This window comes from Hermetia illucens, chromosome 5 (genome assembly GCF_905115235.1).
Source record: "Hermetia illucens chromosome 5, iHerIll2.2.curated.20191125, whole genome shotgun sequence".
Taxonomy (NCBI): domain Eukaryota; kingdom Metazoa; phylum Arthropoda; class Insecta; order Diptera; family Stratiomyidae; genus Hermetia; species Hermetia illucens.
The window spans coordinates 10,853,324-10,879,428 of record NC_051853.1 but is presented as its reverse complement, the minus strand read 5'-3'; the positions used below and the strand labels follow the sequence as shown (position 1 = coordinate 10,879,428).

The 26,105-nt window shown below is 44.7% G+C and overlaps 1 protein-coding gene across 1 annotated transcript; it reads left to right on the top strand.

Annotated features, from left to right (window-relative positions):
• The first annotated feature begins 1,724 nt into the window (after positions 1 to 1,724).
• LOC119657864 (tubulin glycylase 3B-like) lies at positions 1,725 to 4,655 on the top strand. Its single transcript, XM_038064989.1, has 2 exons — positions 1,725 to 3,365; positions 3,432 to 4,655. The coding sequence occupies exons 1-2, from the start codon at positions 1,979 to 1,981 to the stop codon at positions 4,637 to 4,639; spliced, it is 2,595 nt and encodes an 864-aa protein (XP_037920917.1). The 5' UTR covers positions 1,725 to 1,978; the 3' UTR covers positions 4,640 to 4,655.
• Positions 4,656 to 26,105: the final 21,450 nt, after the last annotated feature.

The window sequence follows — 26,105 nt, the reverse complement described above, 5'->3', positions numbered from 1 at the left end:
CTGCGGAAGCTGCGGCAGTAAAAAGGAGAGACTGTTGACAAAAAACCAGGAAGTCCAGAGGGAAATTCACGACCTTAAGAGTTTGCAACAACAAGCGGAGGAAGCAACTGCAGAACCAGCCAAGGCTCCTCCAACTCTACGAACAAAAATACCTTCCTGCCGAAGGTCCGGTACTACCCCCAGAGAGCCCAGTAGTTTGCTCATGCCCCACATTCGAATAGCAGAATAAGTCACCTGAAAAACTCAGCCACCGAAGGAAGAAAAACATACATTTCGAAGAAGTTTCCACAACTTCAACAACAGCCTACATTTTTTTTTGTGTATCAATATTATTGAATTGGTTAAATTTAAAATATTTGAAGGAATTGTTAAAAGTAAAATACGTCAAGCCGCAGAAGCCGGCGCAAAGTTTTTTAAAGACAAGGTTGGGCAGGCTGTGGCCTCTATTGGTCTTCCTGGTTCCTCATCCTGATATTGACATTCCACCCTTGCGGCTACCGTCTCTAAGCTAGTGGCAACAGTTGGCGCTTTGGGTTCGGGAGGAAGACCCCGAACTCATTCGGGTTATAGCGAACGACAGCCGCTAAGCATGATGTATAGCACCACATCCACACTACTGGCTCCCCTATCTTCTCGGAGGTACATCCAGTACCACGGATGAAGATGTAACGACTGGTTCCCATAGATGAAAGTGTGGAACGCAACTAGTGTTCTATGTGATAGACGTATCAACGAACATCTCAAATCTAAAATTGACCACCATCCGTCATATCGCTCTCTATAGTTCTGAGTGTTGGCCAAGTATAAAAGACAGTGAACCGCGCCTTGGGGTAATGGAGACGAAAATGTTGCACTGAAACTAATGGCGTGACATGTTTTGATCACATCCAAAATGGGGATATCCGCGATCGATATCGGCTTGCACCGATTGTGGAGAAGCTGCAAGGGAGGCATCTTCGATGGTATGGTCTCGTAATTCGCGTCAATGAGAACTCAATTGTTAAAAATGGTCGAAAAAAGTCGATAGTAAGGGACTAAAAAGTCGGCTAAAACAACGCTAAATGCGCTGGATGGGGATTTAGAAGTCTCGCGATTGCATCCAGATCAGATGTTGATAATGGCGAAACCGATCACGACGAGCCGACCCCGCTTTTGAACGCGACAAAGGCTGAAGAAAAAGAAGAAGAACACCTGCGAAGAGTTTCGGTCATGCTGTTCCCAAGGCAAAAGTAATACAGCGTCGAATGAATTGCCTCTACCTTGGTACGAAACCGGAAGCCGTCCACGCCCCCTTTTAATTTTTGAAGCTTAGTTGGTAAGCTCAAGAAGGGGTAAGAACTTTGTAATAAGTTGCTCTCCATTTGGTCTAGTCCCATATCAAATGTATGGGGACTAAGGATTCCTTAAACCCCTACAAAAGAAACCCGCATGATTTTCACACCAGACCCGTATAATTCTCATCCTAGGCCACGTTTTTCAGCAAAATTTTCATTCTGGGCCCAAATTTTTCCTCTACGACACTGCTCAGGAATAATCAATCATCAAACGGAAAAATTTCGTCCACAATATTATATGATACAATTCTGAGTATTTTAGGCCGCTTAAACTCAGCCATAAATGTCGGACAATTGATGATTGTCATATCATTGCCGCACTGTAAAAACTACTGACATTATACCTGTGAGGAGCCAGGCCACAATCAAACATTGCAAATGCCAAATGAATATCAGTTATTATTATTGCAATAAAGGACACGAAAGGTCCGCTTTAATCTCTGTTTGAAAATTGGATTATTTATCCACTGTGTTCCAATGGAATCCAAAAGCAGGCAGATTTCTGAAATGTTTGACTAAATTCCTGTCAAAATTTTAGAAAATCACATGCACCAAACAGAAAACTAAAAAAAAAAAAACCTAGGAAGGAAACCAAAATCTCATTTAAGTAGATAACCCAAATTCACAAGTAAGTTAAAATCAAAATGGAAAGTGCCAAAAAGAAGCATAGTGCTGCGAAAAAAGGAAAATCGACACGGATGCCCACTATCGGGTACTGGGAATCACCTCCAGAAGTGCCAATTCTGAACATCCGCAGCATGCTAACGAGCCTGGAGAAGGAACTAGAACTACTGAGTGAAGCGAGTGAAGTCAAAAAGACGGAAGGGACATCGTCAAAACCGGGTGTCTTCTTAGCCCAGACGAAGCTACCACCACCACCGGTACCTCCTAAATTATTGCAAATATCTCAATGGCCGGAGTCATCTAAGCCGCAGCCCGTACAACCAACGGTCCCTCGACCGACCGTGCCTCAACCAGCTCGTCCTGTTGTCCGACAAACAGCGTCCCAAACGCCCGTCCCAAAAATCGCATCAGTTCGTAACATACCGTCTGTGGCACGTCACTCATCTTATAGTTTTGATCGCTATAAACGATACAAAACCCTGGTTTTGAATGCCTACCAGAACCGTAAAATCTTCACTATCTATGGTCACTATCCGGAGCTTAGATCGGCTCTATTGGCTCGTGGTTGGCTGGAAAAACTCCCAAATGGGTCGCATCGAAGTTTGCAGAAAATGTCTCAACATAGTCTAATAGTAAACGCCAAAAACCATAACGAATACGAGACTGTGGTGCTGTCCAAAATGCTTGAGAGCTATCCACCCTATTTTATCTGGCAACCGAAGAACCACTATGACTACCACAATTACGCAATGCCTTTTCGTAACCGAATCCGACTACGTGTTGACTTTGACTTCACTACGAAAGAGGGGTTGGTGTCGTGCGTGAACCGTGCTCAGGAGCGTGGTACTTTGGGAGCTGAGCATCTGATACACCCTCGAACTTACAGATTGGCATTCAACAACGAGGTTGCCGAATTCACCCGGAATTTTAGATTGACTCATTGCTTCAATTTACTGTTGTTTATAAGCGAAAAGTCCACCATTGAAGACGTATTTAGTGCAGTCGGAGAAGTCGATATTTGCTGTCTAAATTTCGCTATGAGTCGTATTGAAAACGAACTTGCTGTAAAGAAGGGTCAACCTTCGGATACCTCTGAATACATGTCAATCAGCCCAGTAGAGTGGGAGCGATTTTTGAGCGATAGTGACAAAGTCATCAACAAGGGGATGAAATTCGTCTGGACTAACACAGAGCAGAATACACATCTGGAGAAATCTAAAAAAATGATTGCCGAAGTAAAGGAATGTTGGCCAACATTCAAAATGGACGGCTATTCAAACGTGTGGATTACCAAGCCGTCAAATTATTGCCGGGGGTGCGGCATTATATTGGCAACTGATTACAATAAAATTTTGAATCACTCAAAGAGGCACTTTAAGCTTCGGTACATTGCCCAGAAGTATATTGGTAAGTATTCGTGGTTGTCTACCAGGAGCAATCTTCTGTAAAAGAGTAATCCCTTCTTTTCAACAGAACGACCCTTACTGATCTATAAGACGAAATTCGATATTCGACAGTACGTCCTTGTGACTGTTGAAGATGTTATAACGATTTACATGTACAAGGATATGTATGTCAAGTTTTCATCGCAGGAGTTCGATTTGAAAAGGCTTCATGAGTCCGTGCATGTTACCAATTTCGCCGTGCAATCCAAGTATAAGAACGCAGAACGCTCTGACCTTCTTCCTCCCCACAACATGTGGTCCTTAGAGGAGCTGAAAAACTACTTCAAGTTGATTAAAAAGGATAATATTTGGGACGAATTCATATTTCCGCGCATGGAAAACACAGTGGTATCCGTTATGATGGCCAGCTTTGATTCAGCTGACCTAGTGACGAATGCCTTTGAGTTGTACGGGATTGATTTCATGCTCACGGAAGATTTTGAACCTGTTCTAATCGAAGTCAATGCAACTCCAGATATGACACATTCTACGTGTGTCACTGCCAAGATTTGTCCAGCCACATTGAATGATTTAGTGAAAGTTGTAGTCGACCTGCCTAAAAACCCGCATGCAAACATCGGTAAATTCAAGCCGGTGCATAAAGCAGTTTGGTCAAGAGGAACCAATAACAAACCTATTATCCACAACAATGCGAATCTGTCGACTACGCCTACCACAACGCCGCTCGTTCCGTCAGCTCCTGCCAAAGCAGTGTCCCCCGTAAAGAAGCCAAATACAAATATTTCAACGCGACTTCCACTGAAGGGAAACCGGACTGGAAACTACCGACAACAAGTGATTGCCAAGAAACAGAATACCACCAAGCGCAAGGTCGTCTCCGTACCGATGACAAAAGACGCAAGCAATCGTTCAAAAACTAAACCTAAGTCAACACACAAACTCAACGTGGTCATCGCGAAACCGATTACCAAGAGCACCAATGCCTTCCTGCAGCATTTCTCGAACCAGGTCCGGAGTGTCCAGTCAGTGAAAAAGAATACATCTAGGAAGGAAGCTATTGCCAACCAAGTGCTTCATGTTATCGAGGCTCTCTACAAAATCAAAAACAAAGCATTCTCAAATACTGACCCCAAAACACTCCTCCCTGACAAAAATATCCTTTTGAAGTCCTCGGCATCCAAGAAACCCTCTCGTAACCACAAAAACAAGAATATCAACCACGAAAAGTTTGTGAAGAGTCTAGGGGAGGCATTATATAACAAAATCTGGAACTAGTCCTTGGACAGTTGACTGCTAGCATCGTTTTTAGTAAGGCGTGGGTTCCTATATAGGAGAGGGTTGTATTGGTACGTCTGAGAATGTTTCGCAATTAATATCCTTAAAGCCATACTGGGTTGGCAAAGATCAGTCGACTCCAAACGCTGCACTATGATTATTCGTCCTTTGGATAATGCTCGTCTTATTCAGAGACCAGAAAACTGGTCAAAGATATTTGGCAATCACTTTCCAGCACATAAAAATTTAAAAAATTTGGTTTGGTGTACAGTTTCTTCAGAATAAAAAAAATGAAAAATTATCTTCAGCTTCCTTGCCTTCCTTCCGTTCATTATGTTCTTAAATATGTCGATACTGCCTTGCCAAGCTGGTTCAACGAAAGTTATCTTCCTAGGAGAATTCATCATCATCAACGGTGCAACAACCGGTATCCGGTCTAGGCGTGCCTTAATAAGAAACTCCAGACATCTCGGTTTTGCGCCGAGGTTCACCAATTCGATATCCCTAAAAGATGTCTGGCGTCCTGACCTACGCCATTGCTCTATCTCAGGCAGGGTCTGCCTCGTCTTCTTTTTCTACTACTTCTGGGATAATGAGCACGATCATACTGATTGGAATACATTAGTGCTTCCTTTCCACTCCTTATTGTAGTATTTTGCATCCACATAGTCTCCTTGTTGCTATTGTTTGTTCCCTTTACACTACAACGAGACAGCGCTTCAGTTTCGTTATCACACTTAACGCTATGCAAGTGGTAAAGTCAGAGCATCGTGACAAACGACCACCATAGACGTCTATGATGTCTTAGATTTCAACTCGAAGTAATGAGATTGAGGGGCTGACGCTCTACCCCCACAATCATCTCGCCGCCAAGTTGGAGGCAGAGCGTGTCAACCACACCCATTCGTCTTGGCTTTTCGTCCCTGGGAGTAAATTTCAGCCCCTTCTCGATTTTCGCGCAAAGTAGTTCTAGAGTGACTTGTCGATCGTCCCTATTACAGCTAGAAGTGGAGTTTTCACCCTTTCTCAATTTGTCACCTATCCACTGCCACTTCCGCATTCTTATCAGCAGGGCACAAATATATGTGAAAAATATTTACAGGACATTTTGGAGGAAAAGTCGAAAAACACCTCCACTCGTTGAGCATATTTAAAAAAAGGGTGGAACGGGGAGGGAAAAAGGAATGGGTTAGGATGGGTGATAGGCGGGAGAGGGATGGGAATCAGAAGCTAGGAGAGGCGCTACTGATGGGTAGGTTTAAAAAATTGGGAGTCGAAGAAATTGCCAATGTAGAAGACTACTCTACTTTGGGGATCAAAAAGACGATTCTGCGATTGGAAGGATAAGAGGATCTGGGGAAACAGATGAGTCCGAAAAAGGTTATTTTCAACGATCTGGATCTGCATGGCTTTGGAGACAAGAGGATTGGGATGGGATTGATATTTAACCAGGAAGTGGAGGGTATGACGGATAAGGAAGGCATCTATATGTGGGGTTTGGCAGGACCCGTAAGGAATCAGGTTGGCAATGTATTCGGAGCGATCTTCGTTTTTTAAAATGTTGGCGCAGTGGCGAAAGATTCCGCGCTCTTTATAACGGAGTCCTTCAATTTGGGATAGGGAGCCGAAAATGAGGAGTGGTCGGATAAGCTGCTTATAACAAAACAGCTTAATCCTTTTCGAAGTAGGGACATTGTATTTAAGAATAGGAGGTAAGGACCTGTAGGCACCAGTTGCACCGCCTAGTGCCTTAGTTATATGAGACACATGGGAGAACCGGGAATTCATTGTCACTCCACGGTATGTGATTTCCTTTACAGTAGGGACGGGATCTTCGTGGATTGTGAGTGGCAAAGATCTAATGTCACTCCACATTTTCGGCGTCATTCTCATGTTTTCATGGAAGATGATGGTCTCGCATTTGTCGGGAATTAAGGATTTCAGACGAGCTTCACTGTGGGAGATATCTTTGGTGGAAATATAAAGGATGAGGTCATTAGCGTATTGAAGGATTCGGATAAGACACGGGTATGGAGTTGGTTGGGGGATGTCAGCGGTGGACAAAGAGAAAAGTGTTGCGGAAAGGACTGAACCCTAAGAAATGCCGACGGGGCAGGTATAGGACGAGGAAAGGTGCTGTTGGATGTTGACTAAGGATTTCTGCCCATTTAGAAAGCTAAGAATTAGCATACAGAATTTCGGATGGAGGAGTTGCATACGATATCGAAAGCTTTCCTTCGTCAACGATCCTTAACGAGTCGCTTACGATACAGAGAGTGGCGTCCCCGGAGTGCTCAAGCAAGTAGTTCTAACCCCCTAGCTGGTATAATACCTGCGTCCTAGGTACTAGCCTCGAGAAAGTTCCTCAGTGAAAAGAGAACTTCTAATGACCGATACACGCCGGGACATATTGGGAGTACCCGGAACCGTCGACCACGCCTTGTCGACGTCGATGGAGTGATGTGAGCCTAGCTCTGCCAGGGTAGCAATTGGGGCGTGTATCAGGAGTCTCTTCGGGACCCTGGTCAGGTAGTGTGCATTGAAGCGGTATTAGTAGATCGCCTTGCGCCGAGCAAGCGTTGATCCGCCCGTGAGTTCCGGGAGCAGCTAATCGTAGGTTAGGCATCAGGGAACTGCGGTAGGGGCTAGGTGTGTACCCTGATTATTGCGGCCCACTCTCTTGCACCAGATGCGCTGGTAAACAACTTAAATGGCGAATAAAAACAAATCAAACGAGATAGTGGAAATGGAGAGTGAGCTGGCTGCGTTTATTCGCAACACGAAAACATGGAGAGTAAAAGAAAACATGCAGGAAGCAGAAACAAACGCGCCTCCCAACGAGAACACTACGAGTACCAAATGAATCGCTGAAAGCCCATTTCAGAACGAATTGGGGCAGAAACGAAAGGAGGAAGGGGCATCTGAAGGAGACTTCGCTCAGGCACTCTCCAGGGCTCAAAAGAAGAACGCGAAGAGGAACAAGAGACAACAGCACGTCGCGCCATCAGTAAAACCTCTGCCTAAAATTAAGGCGAACACGAAGGACGCAGCACCAAAAGAAAAGGAAAAGGAGGATTAGACCGCCAGCTCTGCTTATTAGGCCGACGGAAGGCAAGACTTTTACTGAAGTCCTCAGTGAAATCCATTTCAAGATTAAACCCGAAGATAATGGAGCAGAAGTGTCTTCCATTCGTAAAACGAAGGGTAGTAGAGTCCTAGTCGAACTAGGCCCGAAGACAATAAATAAAGCTACGTTCAGTGAAGCAACCAAGGGGCTTCTTGGAGAAAACTCCGGGCCGCCCCAACCAAATGTTACAGATGGTTAGATTATGGGCACACATCAGCAACCTGTCGAGGATCTGAGAGAAGAGCACATGCCGTAAATGCGGGCAGGCAGTCCATAAAATGAACACCTGCAATGAAAAGGAAAGCTGTGTCCTATGCAGGGACCGTGGTGCGACTGATGAGAAAGTTGTACACCCTGCGGGCTCGGGGCGGTGCCCAGTTTTCAGAGCAGAATTGGAAAGAGATAGAACGCGGTCAACATGATTCCCCTCCAACAAATCAATATACACCAGAGCGCAACCAGTCACGATTTGCTAGCGCAGTTCGCTGCGGAGACCAAAGCTGATTTAGTACTCATCAGTGAGCAGTACCAAAACAAGGACCCAGTTTCATGACACCCTCACATATCAGGTACCGCTGCCATCTGGGTTCGGAACGCACTCTCCTCTTTCTTACCTAAGGCCGAGGGGACAGCTTTGTCTGCATTCGGGGTTAAGGAATAACGTTTTTTAGTGGCTATCTTAAGCCGAATGAGACGATGCCGGACTTTCGACGCAGGCTTAATGCTTTGAAGGACGCAATCTTAGGCACAGATGGGCGCATCCTGGTCGAGGGTGACTTCAATGCCAGGACTCTTCAATGGCGCATGCCTCACATAGACTCCAGAGGGAAACAAACTCTGGAATTGGCGGCTAGAACAGGACTGGTGGTTTTAAACACCGGATCAACCCCAACGTGGACTGCGAGGGAAGCATTCCAGACTTAACCTTCGGAACCACTGGTGTCGCTGGTGGACGGGTGCGAGTTCAAAAAGACTTTTCGACAAGCAATACATTGCCTTCAAAGTGGTGGACACAAACTCTCGGTGTGCGCCACCGCAGCGCTCTTTCTCAGCATGGAACGTCGCGAAAGTGAACACCAGGAGGTTTGTCGAAACTCTTGGATAAGCTAGCGCCACGCTGGAGGGTACTCCTGGGCGCGGTGGCGCTGGAGCCGACACTGTCGTAATTTCAGTTATGAACCTGATAACGACAGCCTGCGGAGCCTCCATGCCCAGGAGGGCATCGAGAAGTGACAAATCCTCTATGCATTGGTGGACAGTGGAAATCGCAGAGCTTCAGAAGGAGTGTCACAGTCTCCGCCGCTTAACAACAACGTCTAAGCGACCGGAAGGAGGTATGCACCATAGTGATGGAGTAAAAATCAGCCAAGAGGAGACTCCGCAGCGCAATAAACAAGAACAAATCTCGCTGCTGCCAGGATCTGGTCCGGGGGGATTCGGTTACAAACTGGCAAACCGAAAAATCGTGGCTCTACGGAAATCCTATTCCCTTAAAGCCGAGCAGATGGACCCATTGTAAGGACACTATTCCCTGCCCACAACGTATGGGATGATGGCGTCGGCGCAGAGAGCGCAGAGGACTGTCCACTTTTCTCTATAAAAGAGTTGGAACAGGCAGTCCTCTCTATGAAAAGCAAAAAGGTGCCACTACCCGATGGTATTAAAGCAGAGGTATACAAACTGGTATTCCAACACCGGTCAGACCTACTGCTCGGCGCATTCAACGCTTGGCGAGGCTTGCGCTGATCCACAAGGGACAGGCGACCCCGAGTTGCCGTCTTCATACCGTCCACTATGCATGCTCGACACTACTGGAAATGTGCTCGAAAACCTCATGAGAAGTAGACTCGCTGAAGCGATATTCGCTGCTGGAGACTTATCTCCTCAGCAGTTCCATTTTAGAGCAGGGAGATCCACAGTTGCTTCTGTCATGCAAGTTGTGGATGCCGTTCGTCGAGCGGAGGCACACAGCCGCTGAACTCCACAGGTGGTGCTCTTCGCAACGCTTGACATCAGAAACGCCCTTAATTCCGTAAGATCGAAAGACATTCCAGGCACACTAGACAATACTTTCAACGTGCGGAACTATCTCTTATGGATATTGAGGAACTATCTGCGGAACCGCTCCCTTCTTTATGAAACACACTAAAGATCAGAGGAGAGGATTGAGGTCACGTCGGAGGTAGCACAGGAATCTATCCTAGGGCCGGACCTCTGAAACACTACCTATGATAGTCTACTTAAATTCGACATGCCAGAAGAGTCGCACCTGGTCGGCTATGTAAATGATGTCGCCCCGCTTGTTGCTGGACACACTGTCGAACAAGCGCAAGGCAGACTCGGCATATTGATGCGACGGGTAAGCGGATAGATGACTGCTTATGGTTTCAACCTTGCCCAGGAAAAAACAGAAGTAGTCATTCTGACTAAAAAAAGAATTCCGACCCTGCGTCCCATATCGTTCGGCGAGTTGATGATCAAGTCAAAACCAGCAGTAAAGTACCTCGGACTGACTCTTGACTCAAAGATAAGCTTGTTTGAGCAAATCAAAGCAGCAGCGAACAAGGCTGCAGCTGGAGTTTCTTCGTTAAGTAGGCTGATGGCAAACATTAGCGGTCCTACGTCTAGCAGGCAACGTTTCCTGATGAGTTCAACGCAGTCTGTCCTGCTCTACGGCGCAGAGGTATGGGCTGACGCTATTGGCAAGGAGGTATATCGTAAACGTCTCGTGCAAGTACAGAGACGGGAGCGTTGTAGGTGGCGTCTGTATACCGCACTGTCTCTGAACCGGCCGTGATGGTGATCGCGGGAGTGATCCCCATTGCCCTTCTTGGTAAGAAGCGTCAAGTCATATATAAACGCAAGGGAGATAAGCCAAGGGAGGTGGTTGCTCGTGAAGAACGGCAACGTACCCTAGACGAGTGGCAGCTCTCTTGGCAAAATGAATCTAGAGGCAGATGGACTGCGCGGCTCATCGGCAACTTAGATGCGTGGTTGGATAGGAAGCATGGTGAGACTGACTATATTTCCTTACCCAATTTTTAAGTGGGCGTGGAAGTTTTCAGTCTTATCTGCACAAGATTGGAAAGGCGCGTTCTCCGGATTGTGTGTTTTGAAATGGAGTTGTGGACGACGCCCACCACACTTTTTTTCTTGTGGAAGGTGGGATGGGGTTCGTCAGTAGCTCTGTTTAAACAAAGGGGATCTCTCTCCAGACAACATTTTCGAGGAGATGCTGAGGACTGCTGACAGGTGGAACCGTGTTGCACATTATGTTCGGGCCCTTCTCGTTGCTAAGAAGATAGAACTCGACCGGTGGAGGAGCCGGACAGCAGGGGGTTCCTTGAACTGACAGTTCCCTTCCTCCTCTCCTCTTCCGTTGGTGAAAGGAATTCGCTGATTTGAAGGCTCCGCAAGAGTTCGGAAACCAGCCCGAAGTAATGTGACAAACGGTTTCAGGCTAACTCTCTGACGATGGGGAGGTGTTTAGTTGGTAGTCCGACGACGTACCGAATCGGGAGTCCAACACTGTGTGCGTAAATGCATTCACCTACCCTACCCAAAAAAAAAAATACAATTTTTCCTACAGGTGGGAAGGGCAAGCACAGAGGGCATATACACAAGATAGAATGAACGGGAGGAAGCAGGGCGGGGAGACACGAAGAGCAACACAATCAAAAGGAAGGCGAGAGGAAGAGAAGGCGAGTTCAGAGGGGAGTGTATCTTTTATTCCGGTGGACTTACGAGATACATCCCGGTTCCTATCACAGCGGAAAGTGGAGTACCCTTCGGGGAGCTCTGAATTTAATAAGGCATAGTCCAGCCAACTTTCGGAGATACAGATGGTATGGTATTGCTGAGCCCGCGTGGATAAATTGAAGGCCCCCAGCTTGATTCTTAAACCCCGAACGTTCTGATAAAACAGACGGACAGTAAACATCGATGCAGTTATATAGCTCGGATAGACAGGCGGGTTGCCCTGAAATTTACCCGTGAATTGTGGCACTTGTATGGCTTGATGAATACACCTTCAGGCCAAAAAGAAGGGTTGCCAAGGACATCAACTTCGTGTGGATAAGTCACCATGAAAGATGCAATAACCCGGTCGGTGTTGTTGTCCTTTGTCAGTTTAACGCAGGACAGAGGAGGTAGTAAATGAACTTTGCTCTTTATATACGCCAGAACATCGTCCGTAGAAGTAGCGAACGCTAGCCTGGAGATAAAGAGCTGTTTAGGTGGGGCTATGTTCCGATTCGTGACTTGTTGAGGAGGCTCCGGATATTGGATGATCCCTCCCATAGGAGAGAAGCATGGGGAGATCAATTATAATCTCATTCATTTTCTCACCGGCCATGGCGAATACCGTCAATACCTGTACAGGTTTGAATGGTGTCCATCACCTAATTGTCGAAACTGCGACGGGGTATCAGAGGACCCAGCGCACGTGTTCTTCCAATGTCCTAGGTTTGTGGAAGTAAGGAGAAACCTAGAAGAAACTCTAGGTGAAGAGCCATCATCAGGCAATTTTGTCCGGAGAATGGTAGCTTGCCAGGAGAAATGGGATGCGATCAATTCCATGAATCCAGGATGAACTGGGAAAAGCAGAAGAAATGTGGAAAGCGCGGATAGACGGAAGGAACCTAGCTAAAGTAAGATAACTCCGCTCCATGATGTAATACTTAAAGGTGGTTCCACAGAGTAGGGGGCGAGTCGGGGGTGGTTTTAGTGGGTAAAAATCCAGCGTGCCCAGGTGAGAGTCTCCTGAAGATTTCCGTAGAGTGTTATATTCCGCATTCGTCTATCCGTCTATCTAATACCAAAACCAGAACGTTGTCCTTCTTTCCATTTTCTCCATCTGAAAGCGATGAAAGTTGAAATCACCTCGCGGAAATTATCAGCTTCCATACTCTCATTTGTGTAGCTTTAATTAAAGTCTAACTGCCAGTAATGCCTTAGAAAAGATAGATTGTTCAAATTCCTAGCAATTATCGTTTAGCGTATTTAGATTAATTGAAAGCGATAAACGTTGAATATTTTCAGCACCTGAATGAGCAGTTAAATGAGTCATTACACTGTTTACTATGTCCATTAACATAATCTCAATGTATAACTTGGTTATGTGCCAAAAAGTGAATGAATGAGATTAAAAACGAGATACAGATACATATGTACGTGTGTACGCATTTGATTAGCGACTCAACGGATAGCCATCAACACTTTATAATCGAAGAAATCCTCCGTGCTTTCCACATCCATCAAGAGGTAAATAGAATCGAAAGTTGACTGTGAATTCAATCTGAATTTGATATGGCAAATTTGTATCTGAGGACAAACATTAAAGCTGATTTCCGCTCACGTAAAGTCTTCAAAGTGTCCAAGCAATAATTAAAACCTCGTTACAAACTGTTGGCTGTTGCGTTTATTATTACAAGTAGCCATGATAACCAGCCGAGAAACCTGAAAGCTAATAAGGAAGGCTGAGGAGCAGATACATATCTTACCTGGGACAGATGAGTGAAATCAAATCATGAATTCAATTGACTCTTACGCTGTAATCAATGAAGTTGTAAAAAACTTAAAGAATTACCGCCCTCCGGGGCTGTTCCGTAATTGACGATTCCACTCGCGGCCGGAAGAAAGCGTGCTTTGCCGAGATGACGCTTGGCTTTTCTTTTCTTCTTTCCGAAGAAATTCTGGTGACCCTGATCCCACGCGCCTAAACAATAAATCCATTACGAACTGAGGGAAAAAGTATTTTGCGCACCTCAGCCGTACGACAACATTGTTTATCGCCGCATCGTAAATTTTTACTTTTCCACAAACACACCTGGAAAATTTCCTGCTCAATGAAGAAAGACGCAAGTCGCCAAGGTGAAGAGCATCTTAGATGACGCTTAGTATGGAGATGGTCAGGAATGTTGCCAGTTGGAGTTAGGAACGAAAGCGGAAAACTCTATTTTTCTGAGAGTTGTTATTGAAATTCTGGATGAGATTGACATGGAATAACCGGGAAGGACCTGGTACTTTCATGGTCGCAGGATTCGCTGCCCTGCATATTTACTGAGCTAACTGGGGTCGTTATCATTAGCGCCACATGTTTATCATCTCTATCAAAACTTTTCCCACCAAATCAGATAACCATTTTCTCCATTTGTTAACACGACAACATCGGTTTTCCCACGCGGAGCGCCGATCACTTCTTTAAATACACATGACGGCGGTAACAATAGCAATCTCCATTCAAAAGCGCGATTTACTAATATCGCGTAATTTTCATGAAAATGAACGGTCAGGGTGGGAAAATGGTCAAAGTCAAGCGAAAATTTGCCTATGGGAAGGTTTTGCTAGTGAGCCGCATCTGAACTTGAATGGACTTTCACTTTTTTCCGTGCGGTGGATGTCGTGGGCGGAGGGCTAATTACCGTGGCTACTTCGCGTGAATTCCAGACTCAGATTCACTTTCAATGTCCGGTCGATGGCCAAACTCATGCCTGTTCTGGCTTTATACTTTCCTTTCAAGCTGCCAATTTCGGTTGTTTTGGTGACCATATTATGTTATGGACATTAGAAAAGGTTACGTAAGTTTTGCAGCATATAATTTAGACACAATCAATATTTATTTAATGAAGACTCGCAAATTGCAGATCAGTAGTTTTTGGAACTGAGAAATGACAAAATTCCTATGCAGCCATGGTTTCCCTCTGAATTTCGGCCGACCTATAAGGTAAGAAGTACTATGTTCATTGCTGACATTATATAATAGAAGCAGGGACATGCCACTCTTCCCAATTATATCTAGATCCCTGTTCCCGCCCAATTGGACTGAAGGGTGACTAACCTTACAATGAGCTGATTTGTTTTAACGCTAATTACGAATGACCTCCATCGGAAGAGCTTCCTGCCAATCCCCTAAAAACTACCAAAGTTATTACCACTAACCCCTCTGAATCGTGGAGGGACCACGATTATCTACCTTGCCGTACTGACGAAGCTCAGTAAGGATTCTCCGAGAAACCAGAGGTGACACCTGAAGCTAACCGGGAATCAATTCCCCAAGCCAAGGTGTGACTACCGTCTCGAGGGCTGAATAGTCACAAGGGTTAAGAACTCTGGGTATCAGGCAACTTCCAGTTTCAATAGCCTTGTCTCGGCAAAAAGAGGCTCTGCCAAGATCAACTCTATCTAGAAACGAAAAATTTAAAAAACAAAACAATTCAACAGCACTTTGATCATGACGATCCAATCCTGAGCGAAGGGGCAACCCTGACCTCTGCGATGGAGAATCTAAGTCTAGACTCAGATACGCCACTTATTCAAGTGTGAACCAACCCTATTGGGGCCCAGTCTTTAACGAAGCAGCCCAATTCTCTGAAAATTGCTAATTCCAAGCTCCAATCAGCACCACCTGCTGAGGCTAAAGTCTTACCTACGGGTAAGCATCTGTCCTCGAGCAGCAAACAGCCTTCGTGCAAACCGCATACGAGCAAATAATTTCCGGGCAAATCGACTTGAGGCAAAACACAACCCCCAGGTTGTGCCAATGTTGAAGGAAAAGGACCGTATGGGACATCTGCGGCTAAGGGCAAACCAAAGTAGCAGCAGTCTTCTGACGATCCCAACTCTTCGACTCAACTGGCTACAAAGAAAGCTCGGCCGGCAACGCCTAACTATTCTTTTGCAGCCAAGGCTATCGAAGCCGATTGATGGGTCTTGTATGACAATACCAATCCTTCCTGTTACGATACAGATCAGTGGGAATCCCTCCTAGCTGTAAGGGCTACATCTTTGTAAGGGATTACACTACTCTTTGAGCCGGTAGGTGTATACCGTCAAATGTTGCGGATAAACTTTGCCGACGAAAGCACGAATGAGCGACTGAGACAGTACTGCTCTTCCTTCAACGATGTGTAGAAGGGATATGACTAACCTTGAAGAGGGTTTCCGAGCTACTACCGTTTAGAAAGTGTTTTCTCTGGTTTCCAGAAAAGGAGCGTGATAGTGGTGAGGTCCTGGAACAACTTGGAGCCCAGAATAATCTCAACACCTCCACCTGGATGCTACTAGGTAGCAAAGCAGGAGGAAGAGCCAAGAGGCGGGGAACTTTCCTCACTAGCGGCGTTCCTGAACCGTATATTAAGAAGGTTCCGGAACAAATGGCTCTACTACGGGTTTGGGACCGTCACATTACAAGTGTCAGCTCGTAAAACCATTGAGGGGGACGTGCAGCCCACGGCATCTTAATCTGAACAATAAATGAGATGCCATATTTCTCAGATAAATTTGCAGAATTGTAACGCGGCGACTGCACTTATCAGTCTTCAGATCAATGCCTGTAAAACATGTATATACCTCATACAAGAACCATGGGTTGTTTGTGGGGAAATTAGGGGCTTAAACTTCCGGCATGCTGACTTGCTGTATGCCATGCTCCTGCATAGTGGTTTGAAAATGCCTGCAAGCTATCTTGTTCAACGACCTATGGATACCAACCAGCACAAGAGAAGCTTTCGAAGAGAGCTGTCCACTCATGATGCCAAAGACGGGTAAAACACGGATTTGGAACAAACAGAGGAGAACGACAATGGTGCTCCTCAACCGAGCTCTAAAGTCTGATTCAGCGGCTTGCTGGCTCTAAAGAAAAGCATAAAGAACCTCAAAGCTGAAGCGGATCCTTACCAAAGAACGTAACTAGCAGTTCGGGTATCTACATTTACGAAGTGGGAGGTACACAGAAAGCCATTTGCTTGAAGCACACTTCCGAAGCAGCATCCAAAAATCTCATTTCGGAGCCAACAGACACACATACCCCTGCACCAGAAGATTGGTCTCAGATATGCAAAGTAGTTTCACGGGGGGAGCGAGTGAAGTAGGTATTTAACTCGTTCCATTGACGCAAGTCTGCAGATCCGGATGGCATTATTCCTGCTCTAGTAATAAAGGGAATGGATGCAGTACGCCGACCGTGGCACTCGAAGGCGGTCATAGGGTCATGCGTCCATCTGGAAATTTCTTGGCAAACATCAGGTGGCTCTGATGCCCGCCGATCATATGGTTTCCAGATTGGTCTTCGAACAGACATATTCCGTCAAAATCACCAATAAAGAAGAATGGTAAAAAAATGGCCACGAATCTTCTGGGATTGCAGACTTAATAATCTCCACCGACGCGTCAGTCATGGAAAACGGATTTGGTGCAGGGGTGTTCTCGAGAAATCTTGGTATGGAACTGGCTTGACCTCCCAGAAAAATGAATACCATATTCCAAGCGTAGCTATATGCCAACATTGTTGGCAGCAAAAGAATACTTGCGGAAAAAATGGAGGGGTCGCAACATTGAGATCTGTTCCGACAGTCGGGCAGCATTATCAGCACTAAACCGCTGCTAAAACTTGGCCGATTGGACGTAAAATTCCTGATATGAGTGGGCAGGGCACACAAACATCGCTGGTAATGAAGAAGCTGACAGACTGGGTCGCCAAGGTTCCAAATCCACAATTCAGCTTTTGACATCCGGCCATCTTCTGTCAAGTCTACTCTAACAGGGGAAATGGCAAGGATTCACGCAGCCGAATGGAGAAATTTGAACTTCTACCGGGAAGCGAAAATTTTTGTGAAGGAACCTGAGATCACTGGATCGGCATTTTTGTTGTCCTTTAAGAAGCGGGACATGTAAACCTTAGTAGATTTGTCACTTCAGTTCTATGCGCAAACATCTCAAAACATTTTGATGTTCATAAATTCGTAGCTGACGGTGCGCAAAAGGCTCCCCAGGCTGTAAAAAACAGCTTATAATGGATACGGTAGCTATGAAGCAGGCTGTCTACCAAAAACCATTACCTCAACAGCCTACATCGATTATAAATTAATCTTTGACTCCATATCACATTCGTGGTTCAACCCGAAGTTACTATGGAATTTGAGTGGTGTCTGGATCTTGCCCTGAAACCTGAGCTGTTAAGGAAAAACAAAATCATGGCAATCAACAAGTTCGCCGTCCCCGTCGTTCGGTTTGATCCAGTAGAGTAACACTAATTTAGGATTTGTCAATAGACGAATAAAGATCGTTCTTGGAAATAAGAACATACACAATAGAGCTGCCGAAAAATTGAGGATCACTATTCCACGTCATCACGTCGGAGGTACTTCACGTCATCAGGGGGGATGGGGGTGCTGGATTTAAAAATATTACACTGCAATCAAGCGCATTCTCTTCGTAAGAGAAACGCCAGGCATTGACACCGAAGTTTCCAAAGCATTTTTCACTAGAATGCAGGATGCTTCGCTCCCAATAAATTATAAACGGTTCATTCTTCACAACTCCTCAGTTACTAGTTGTAGGTTAAGCAACTGTGAAGAGGAGACCATCAAGCAAATAAGATCTGCGTTGTGGGTTTTGAGCCGAGTACATCAGTCATCATAAGTCGGTCTCTCGGTTGCGGTACAGTATAGCTTACTGACAAATTACCGTCCTTATTATAAGGATACTCCGCAGAGAATCTTAGAAATAGATTGGGTAAGTCACTGTGGGATTACACTATTGCCACCGACCATAGCGTTAATCACAATAGAATATGGTGCCAGGAAGACGACTTTCTGCATCTCTATGTATAGTTTGGCCCTTAGATCAAGCCTCTTTCAGGAGTAGTCCCATCGTCCCGGAACGGTCTCACCCCTTAAAAAGTTATGGTCCCTCAAAATGAGTTAAGTATTTGGCGATACGTTCTTCGCCAAAAAGTGTTCCATAGACCAATTCTACCAATAGTGTACCTAAATCCTCCATTATGGTGTTTCTAAGTCCAGAAAGGTTATAAGAATGCTTAACCTGTTGTGACTCTTACACATCACCGTCGCTTTCACCCACCTGCGCCAGCGCTCCGAAATCCATTTCGAGGTGGAGTAGTATGCTCTTCTCGGAACCAGCTTACATCGGAAGCCCCTTGAACAACCTTGCTTCAATGTGCGACCTTTAGCCGCTGGTGTTTTGTACCAGAAAACTTATGTAGCAAAAAGGCATCTGCTACCGTCCCTACTGATATATTTTTGATAAGTTCTGCTTGTGGCCATCTCGTGAATCTGCAAGATTATGGTCAGGATATGTGTATACCCCTGCTAGTCTGCAAGGTTTAGCGCGGTTTAGCGTTTTAGTGTGCAGAAGTGGTAAACTAGCGTTCCTGACAGTTCTAAGCAGTTGACAGGATAAACAACGACATAGGGTCATATCTTGTCTGTTTACGTGGCTTAGTAGAAAAAATCCTTACTTCATCTGGAACTTGCGTAACTGTAACTGCTTGGCCTGTAAAAATTCTAGAAGTCGGGTCCTCGCCTCTCAAGTATTTAATGGTGCTATAGATCTCCTGAAGTTCACGATCATAAGTGCTGCATCTTATTTGGGCTTTGCTAAATTTGCTCAAAAAGTAAGTCAACGGCTAAAATTGCTACCCATTGAAGAAGATCTGAAATGAGCAGCTCCAATCCTTGAGAACATCCCGTATTGGTCCTATCAGCATTAATGAACCGATTATTTCGTTTATAAATTATTTAAAGAATTTTCCAGTTCATAAACACTATGCTATTAACACAGTATGCTGGTCCCAAGCCCGGGTAAAGGAGGAGGGTTTGAGGCAACGTACTCTGTACTATCCTCAGTAAAACAAAAATAAAACGCTGAGATCAGGGAAATAGATAAATAGAGTATAGTTGGAGTTATCCTACTATGCTAAATCCTACCTGATCTCTCTTGGTGACAGGCTCCGCGACAGGTCGACCAAGAAAATGCATAGAATGTCGTTACAAACATGATGATCGGATTGAGTCACAACGCTCGGAGAAATGCTAGGGCGTCCACCTCAGTCGACGAGGCAGGACTAGCCTCGGTCCTGTCGAGAAATGGGCAAGGGTTCTTGACGCATGGACGGCGTCAGGACGTAAGCAAGTTAGTCCGCACACAACGAACAAAACAAATACGTGTCTGCACGCTAAATATTGGTACCCTAACTGGAAAGACGGAGAAACTCGCAAGAGCCCTTCGGAAAAGGTGCATTGACATCTGCGCTCTGCAAGAAACCCGATGGTCTGGTTCCAAAAGCTGCGACATTGAACGCGAACGCGGTAAAAATGGCTACAAACTTCTCTATTTTGGTAACCCACACACTCAATATGGTGTTGGCATTGCCATCTCAGAGGGTTTCCGTGATGCCATTAAAGAAGTCGAACGATTTGATGATCGGCTGATGAAGCTCACCATTATATCAGCTGATCGCACTATTCACTTCTTCACCGCGTATGCACCACAGACAGGTGGACCTGATGCCGAGAAAGATGCCTTCTGGCAACTTCTCGATGAAAAGACTTGTCACGTGCCTGCTGACGATTATATAATCATTGCCGGCGACTTTAATGGTCATGTGTGTGAAAAGGCAGGCGGAAACAGGTGTAATGGGGGAAAGGGGTTCGGAGCCCGCAATGAGAGTGGCGTGCGTATAATCGATTTGGCGGACACCCATGACCTTGTCCTTATGAATACATGGTTCATCAAACGATTGTCTCATCTTCCCACATTTTATAGTGGGAACAATAAAACGCAAATCGACTATATTCTCATAAGACGCCAACATTTTACCACTCTCACTGATTGCAAAGTCGTTCCCTATGAGACCATCGCACCTCAACATCGGCCGTTGATTGCTGTCCTGCGAATTAAGCCACCGATAAAACAGCGTGAGGAACGGACTGGCCCGCCGCGCATTAAATGGTGGCGATTTGGTGAGAAGAAAGAAGAAACGGTCTCACTCATACGATTGCCAACCATTACGAATGTGGAAGAATCATGGAACCAAATGAAAGACACGATCCACAAAGCGACCTCTGCAACCCTCGGGGTCACCAAGCCGGGTAAGCGGTACATCAACCGAGATACTTGGCTTTGGAATGATGATGTTGAAATGAAGGTCCGTGAAAAGAAACGCCTCTACCACAAATTTCTCGACGATAAAACGCCTGCTAATTGGCAAATTTATAAGAATGCCAACCGGGAAGCAAAGAAAGCGGTCGCTGTCACCCGAGCGAACCATTTCAAAAATCTTTACGATAAACTGGACACTCGGGATGGCGAGAGATCTGTATCGACTGCTAAAAGCCGTGATGAACGCACACAGGATATCGAACACTTCTGTTGTGTTAATGACAAGAACGGTACTTTGCTTACCAACTGTTGAGCCGCAACGGATAGATGGCGAGAATACTTCGAGCACATTTCAACTGAAGAATTTGCTCATCCTCCACTTCCACAATCATTGCCGACAAGGAGGCAATAAAACAAATGAAATCGGGGAAAGCAACAGGACCTGACGACATCGCATCTGAGCTCTGGAAAGCGAAGAGCTGGGACCCAACACTGTGGCTCAGTGAATTCTTTAACCGAGTTATTCAGGAAGGAAGAACACCATCTGACTGGCAAGAAAGTACCACTGTTCCAATATGGAAAAAGAAAGGTAGCCCAGCAGAATGTTCAAATTACCGTCCGATCCGGCTACTTTCCCATACCATGAAGATTTTTGAACGCATTCTTGACAACCGTATTCGCGAAATCGTTCAAATAACCGTGAATCAAGCCGGATTTGTCAAGAACTACTGTTAAGTGGTGAAATCGAAATGTGTAAAAAGCTGAAACTGAGACAAAATATGAGTTCTATGTCTCTCACTTATTTCGTATTCGGAATGTGCAATGAGAGTTAAAGTGTCTCCGACTCATTGATTATCAATGCGCAATCGGATGAAAACTATGTAATAATTGTCGTGGAAGAGGTTTAGTTAAACGTGTAGGACGAGCATGGTAACACGCAATTAGTAGATGTACTAACTTGTTACCATAGCTTGCAATCCTACACAAATGAGAAAATTGGGAACAGATCTCGACGGAGATCTTCCAATAATACATGTGTGTGGTGAATATGTGTGTGTGAAAACCGGTTTAGCTTGAAACCCTTCCACTTGTCCAGTTTTACGCTTTAAGATAAGAAAGGATCTCAATCGGAGATACGCGGTGGAACGATAACATAGGAGAGGATAGAAGAGGAAAGATCTCGGTCGAATAGATACGACCCGAGTAAGAAATAAAAGACAAAGTGACGAAATTATTTTGTGTTTTAATATTTGAGCGTTTAAGTACTTTACAACTACGGAACTACTGACGCAATACACGCTGCGCGGTTACTCATGGAGAAACACCGTGAGAAGCATCGCCCTCTTTACATTGTATTTCTGGATCTAGAGAAAGCGTTTGACCGTGTACCACACGAACTCATCTGGTATGCTTTACGACAACACTTCGTGCCAGAAGAACTCGTGCGCTGGGTTCAATTGCTCTACCACGATCCGAAAAGTAAAGTTCGAAGTATGGCGGGTGTATCAAAACCGCTTCGTGTCTCTGTTGGAGTTCATCAAGGAAGTGCCCTCTCACCACTCCTCTTTGTCCTTGTTATGGACACCGTCACACGGGATATCCAACGTCCAGCGCCCAACACACTGCTTTATGCAGATGATGTTTTCCTAGCATCTGATAGCAAAAATGATCTCGAGCAACTTGTTCAAAAATGGAATGATCGCCTCATGCAACACGGTCTCAGATTGAATTTAAACAAAACTGAATTTTTGACGACCGATCCCCATGAAACAGGTACAATAACTGTCAGCGGCAGTGATCTGCCCAGAACTGAGCGATTTGAATACCTCGGGTCAACGCTATCAGCCAATGGAGAACTGCGTTATGAAATTGCTTCACGCATTAACGCAACCTGGATGAAGTGGCGTTCCACAACTGGTGTCCTTTGTGATCGACGTATCAACGAACGTCTCAAATCTAAAATTTATCGCAATGTTGTCCGTCCAGTCGCTCTCTATGGTTCTGAGTGTTGGCCGACCATAAAAGACAATGAACGGCGTCTTGCGGTAATGGAGACGAAGATGCTACGTTGGACTAGTGGCGTCACACATTTAGATCACATCCGAAATGAGGATATCCGCGATCGTTATGGGGTTGCACCGATCGTGGAAAAGTTGCGAGAGAGGCGTCTTCGATGGTATGGTCACGCAATTCGTGCAAACGAGAATTCACTTGCCAAGATTGGTCTGAACATCGAAGTCGATGGTAAACGCCCAAAAGGCAGACCTAAGCAACGATGGCTTGATACGCTGGATGGGGATTTGAAAGCCTCGAGATTGCACCCAGATCAGGCAAATGGCGAAGCCGATCACGACGAGCCGACCCCGCTTGTGAACGGGACAAAGGCTGAAGACAAAGAAGAAGAAACCCTGAATATCTTGAAAAACTTATTGCCTCTAATATTCTGAACTAGCATTCTCTCACTGTCAGATAAATTTTTGTTTGCCATCTTAGCCTATTTCTTTGTCTATTTCGAAATGTAAAATTATTCTTTTAACAAACATTAAGGTGTCTTTATACTGGCACGGCCTACCAAAGACTACGAACCCTGGCTATCAACTAATGGTAGAATTAGGGTCAGCTTCAAAAAGTACCAATTGAGACCTTCCATTTCATAGCGAATTTGTGAAAGATTTGATTAAATTATGGAGATTGCGGAATGTAGTAAAGAAAGTGAATGTGGGCTGTCAACGTAGCTGATCCTATCTGGACCCAATCATCACCTCTGTCATCACGGTTACAAATTTCACACGCACAGACCCTAAGGGCTGATAGGCTCCCCCAGGAATACTGAGTAACTGGTTGATTGTTAGCACCCCAACAAAGCCGGAAAAGGATCATACATTTTCCGAATTTATCAGTCGTACTGGTTTTCAAAACACTGATTTTCCTTAGGTCATATATCACTAATTTTCCTGGACTCAAGCTTGTGCTCCTATCAAAATAGCTGCGGCAAACCTCTTATTGTTTTTGACTGAAAATCAATGGCTACTTTTTCCACAAAATGTCGGAGCGATTAGGATCCGCATAAAAGCAATTGAATTGCATAAATTAATGAGCAATTTCGTATCTAATTTCAAATTATTCGAAAAAAAGTTATCAGATCGTGGCATTGAAAACTAATGAGTAAGCTTTATTGGAGTTCTAGAATTCCGTTGAAATCGAAAGCAGATAATCTCTAGATGAGAAGAAAATATTGTAATGGGTAAATTTCCATTAATAATAATTTATACTGCATTCAATCTATAAATTATATTCCCCTCCTAATGATACCGAAGTGGTAAAAAAATTGAACTTATCATTGACGCATGGCGTGATCGATTAAAAGTTGAACAGATTATGATAACCATTGTATTGGATTCTGTTTTTGCTTTGTTGTCTTACTCGAAAGGAAGTTTACTGCATTGTTTATTATTTGGAAGTAGAGTAAATATCAACAATTAAAAGCAATCAATCAAAGCGCGGAAGCGTCGTGGTGAATCACTCAAACGGATATGAGCGACCAAAAAACAATCTGAACGCCTTGGACAACCAAACTGAAAAAACCACCCATTTATCTATATTTTGATTGTTTGTTTACAGTATCTTTGATCTGGCTTTTTGACTGATTTTGGTTTGTTTTGTGTTTTTGGGTGGAATGTATCTCCAGTGGTGTGCATCGTATCTTTTGAATACTCATCAAACCGTGTCATCAAATATATGATAAGTTTCTTTCTACATATGTTTTCTAGCTTTTCCCTTCGTTTAATCAACTTGTTGTTGGTCAACTGTCATCAGATTTCGCCAAATATTAGCGCATCAAGGCGCATTGACACAGAGCAATATTTGTTTAAAGATTTGGTCGAAGTAGCCTTAGGAACCATTTTGAAGTTCAGTCTGGTCTAATTACGATCATCTTGGAAAAATACGGTACACCATAGCATGTTTCTATTCTAGGTATACATATGTAGGTACATGCTCTCATTCCTACGTTTGAACGATTCGCTCGCTCCCTTCGTAAAAAGTCTAATTTAAGACCATGTGATCCAGTACCCTCACATAGCGCTGTAAAATTGTGGATCGAGAATACTAGGGAACTGCCATCGCCTTCAAAGGAAAATTCAACTTCTGAAAACTGAACTGAAACCACCACAGAATATAGGTCGTGTGAGGAGTTAAGCGACATTGGGAACCTCTTTCAGAAGAACTGCTGACTACGTACGTCTAAAAGTCGCCAAAGCAGTGATGGAGAAGTGGAGCGGTGAGGAGTGTCGAAACTTCATGTCCATCGGCAAAAATGCATATTTATATTCCGATAAATGAACAAACAAAATTTACGACACTAGGTATTACCAACATGGAAAGCGATCAACTGACAGTTTTGTCCAAGATTGGGGCATACAAAAGAGGATGCCCTATCATGCGTCGTGTTTAACCTGACCCTGGAAAAAGTGATTCGTGATGCTGTGGTAAATGCGAGGGTTACGATCCTCTTTAAGTCTTGAGATACCATTTTTGGGTAGGACAGGCTCTGAGGAAGGGTCCGTGGAGGAAATGATCTCTTTGGACCCCCCGCACCCCTCACCTTTTCAACAAATGTCAAAACTAAAATTGGCTTTGGAAAGTACTAACCGAGACCTTACTTTCGACCATATTTGGTCAAAAACAAAAAAAAATACAACCTCCCCCTCCTCTGCACGTATGGGAACCTTCCCTTAATTTCGACGTAGAATGATGTAAATCACTGTATTCTTGAGCGTTCACAGTTCCCATGTTTCCACCGAATTCGGCGTCAATCACCATAATCATTTTCAGGAAATGTGAGTGTGACAGACAGACGGAGAGACGAACGGACAGTAAATCGATTTTAATAAGGTTTCATTTTACAAAAAACCTTAAAAAATGGTTCGACTGCGCACGTGGAGCCGTAAAACTCCGGACTCAAGTGCCGCAATCGAAAGGCAGGATCCACGACGGACCGCATCCTCGATCATTGTTCCTCGTTCCTCTGACGTTTAATAAGGCGTGGCCTCTCTCAATCTAATCCTCTGCGACGGTTAGGAATTTGATTGTTGTTCTTCGTTAATAACCACGGCGAGCGAAGGGTTTTCTGCTCACTTGACGAAAACAATTTCATGAAGTTGGAATGGCATTTTGGCCATCCAATAGTTTTCCGGAAAATAATAAAAAGAGAGAGTCCCGAACACTAAACGAATCAGGGACCACAATATCAGCCTGCTTCAACTCGTGTCACGCAGACGTGACATTGGACGTAACACAAATAAATTTTTCCGACATGACGATGAACGGAACCAAATTTTTTATAAACTTGACGACAGATTCGGATTCGAGAATTTGACTTCTCTCTTCTCTCTTTTTTCTTCTCTATTCTCTAGCACATCAACTTCTTTGTCCTTCCGC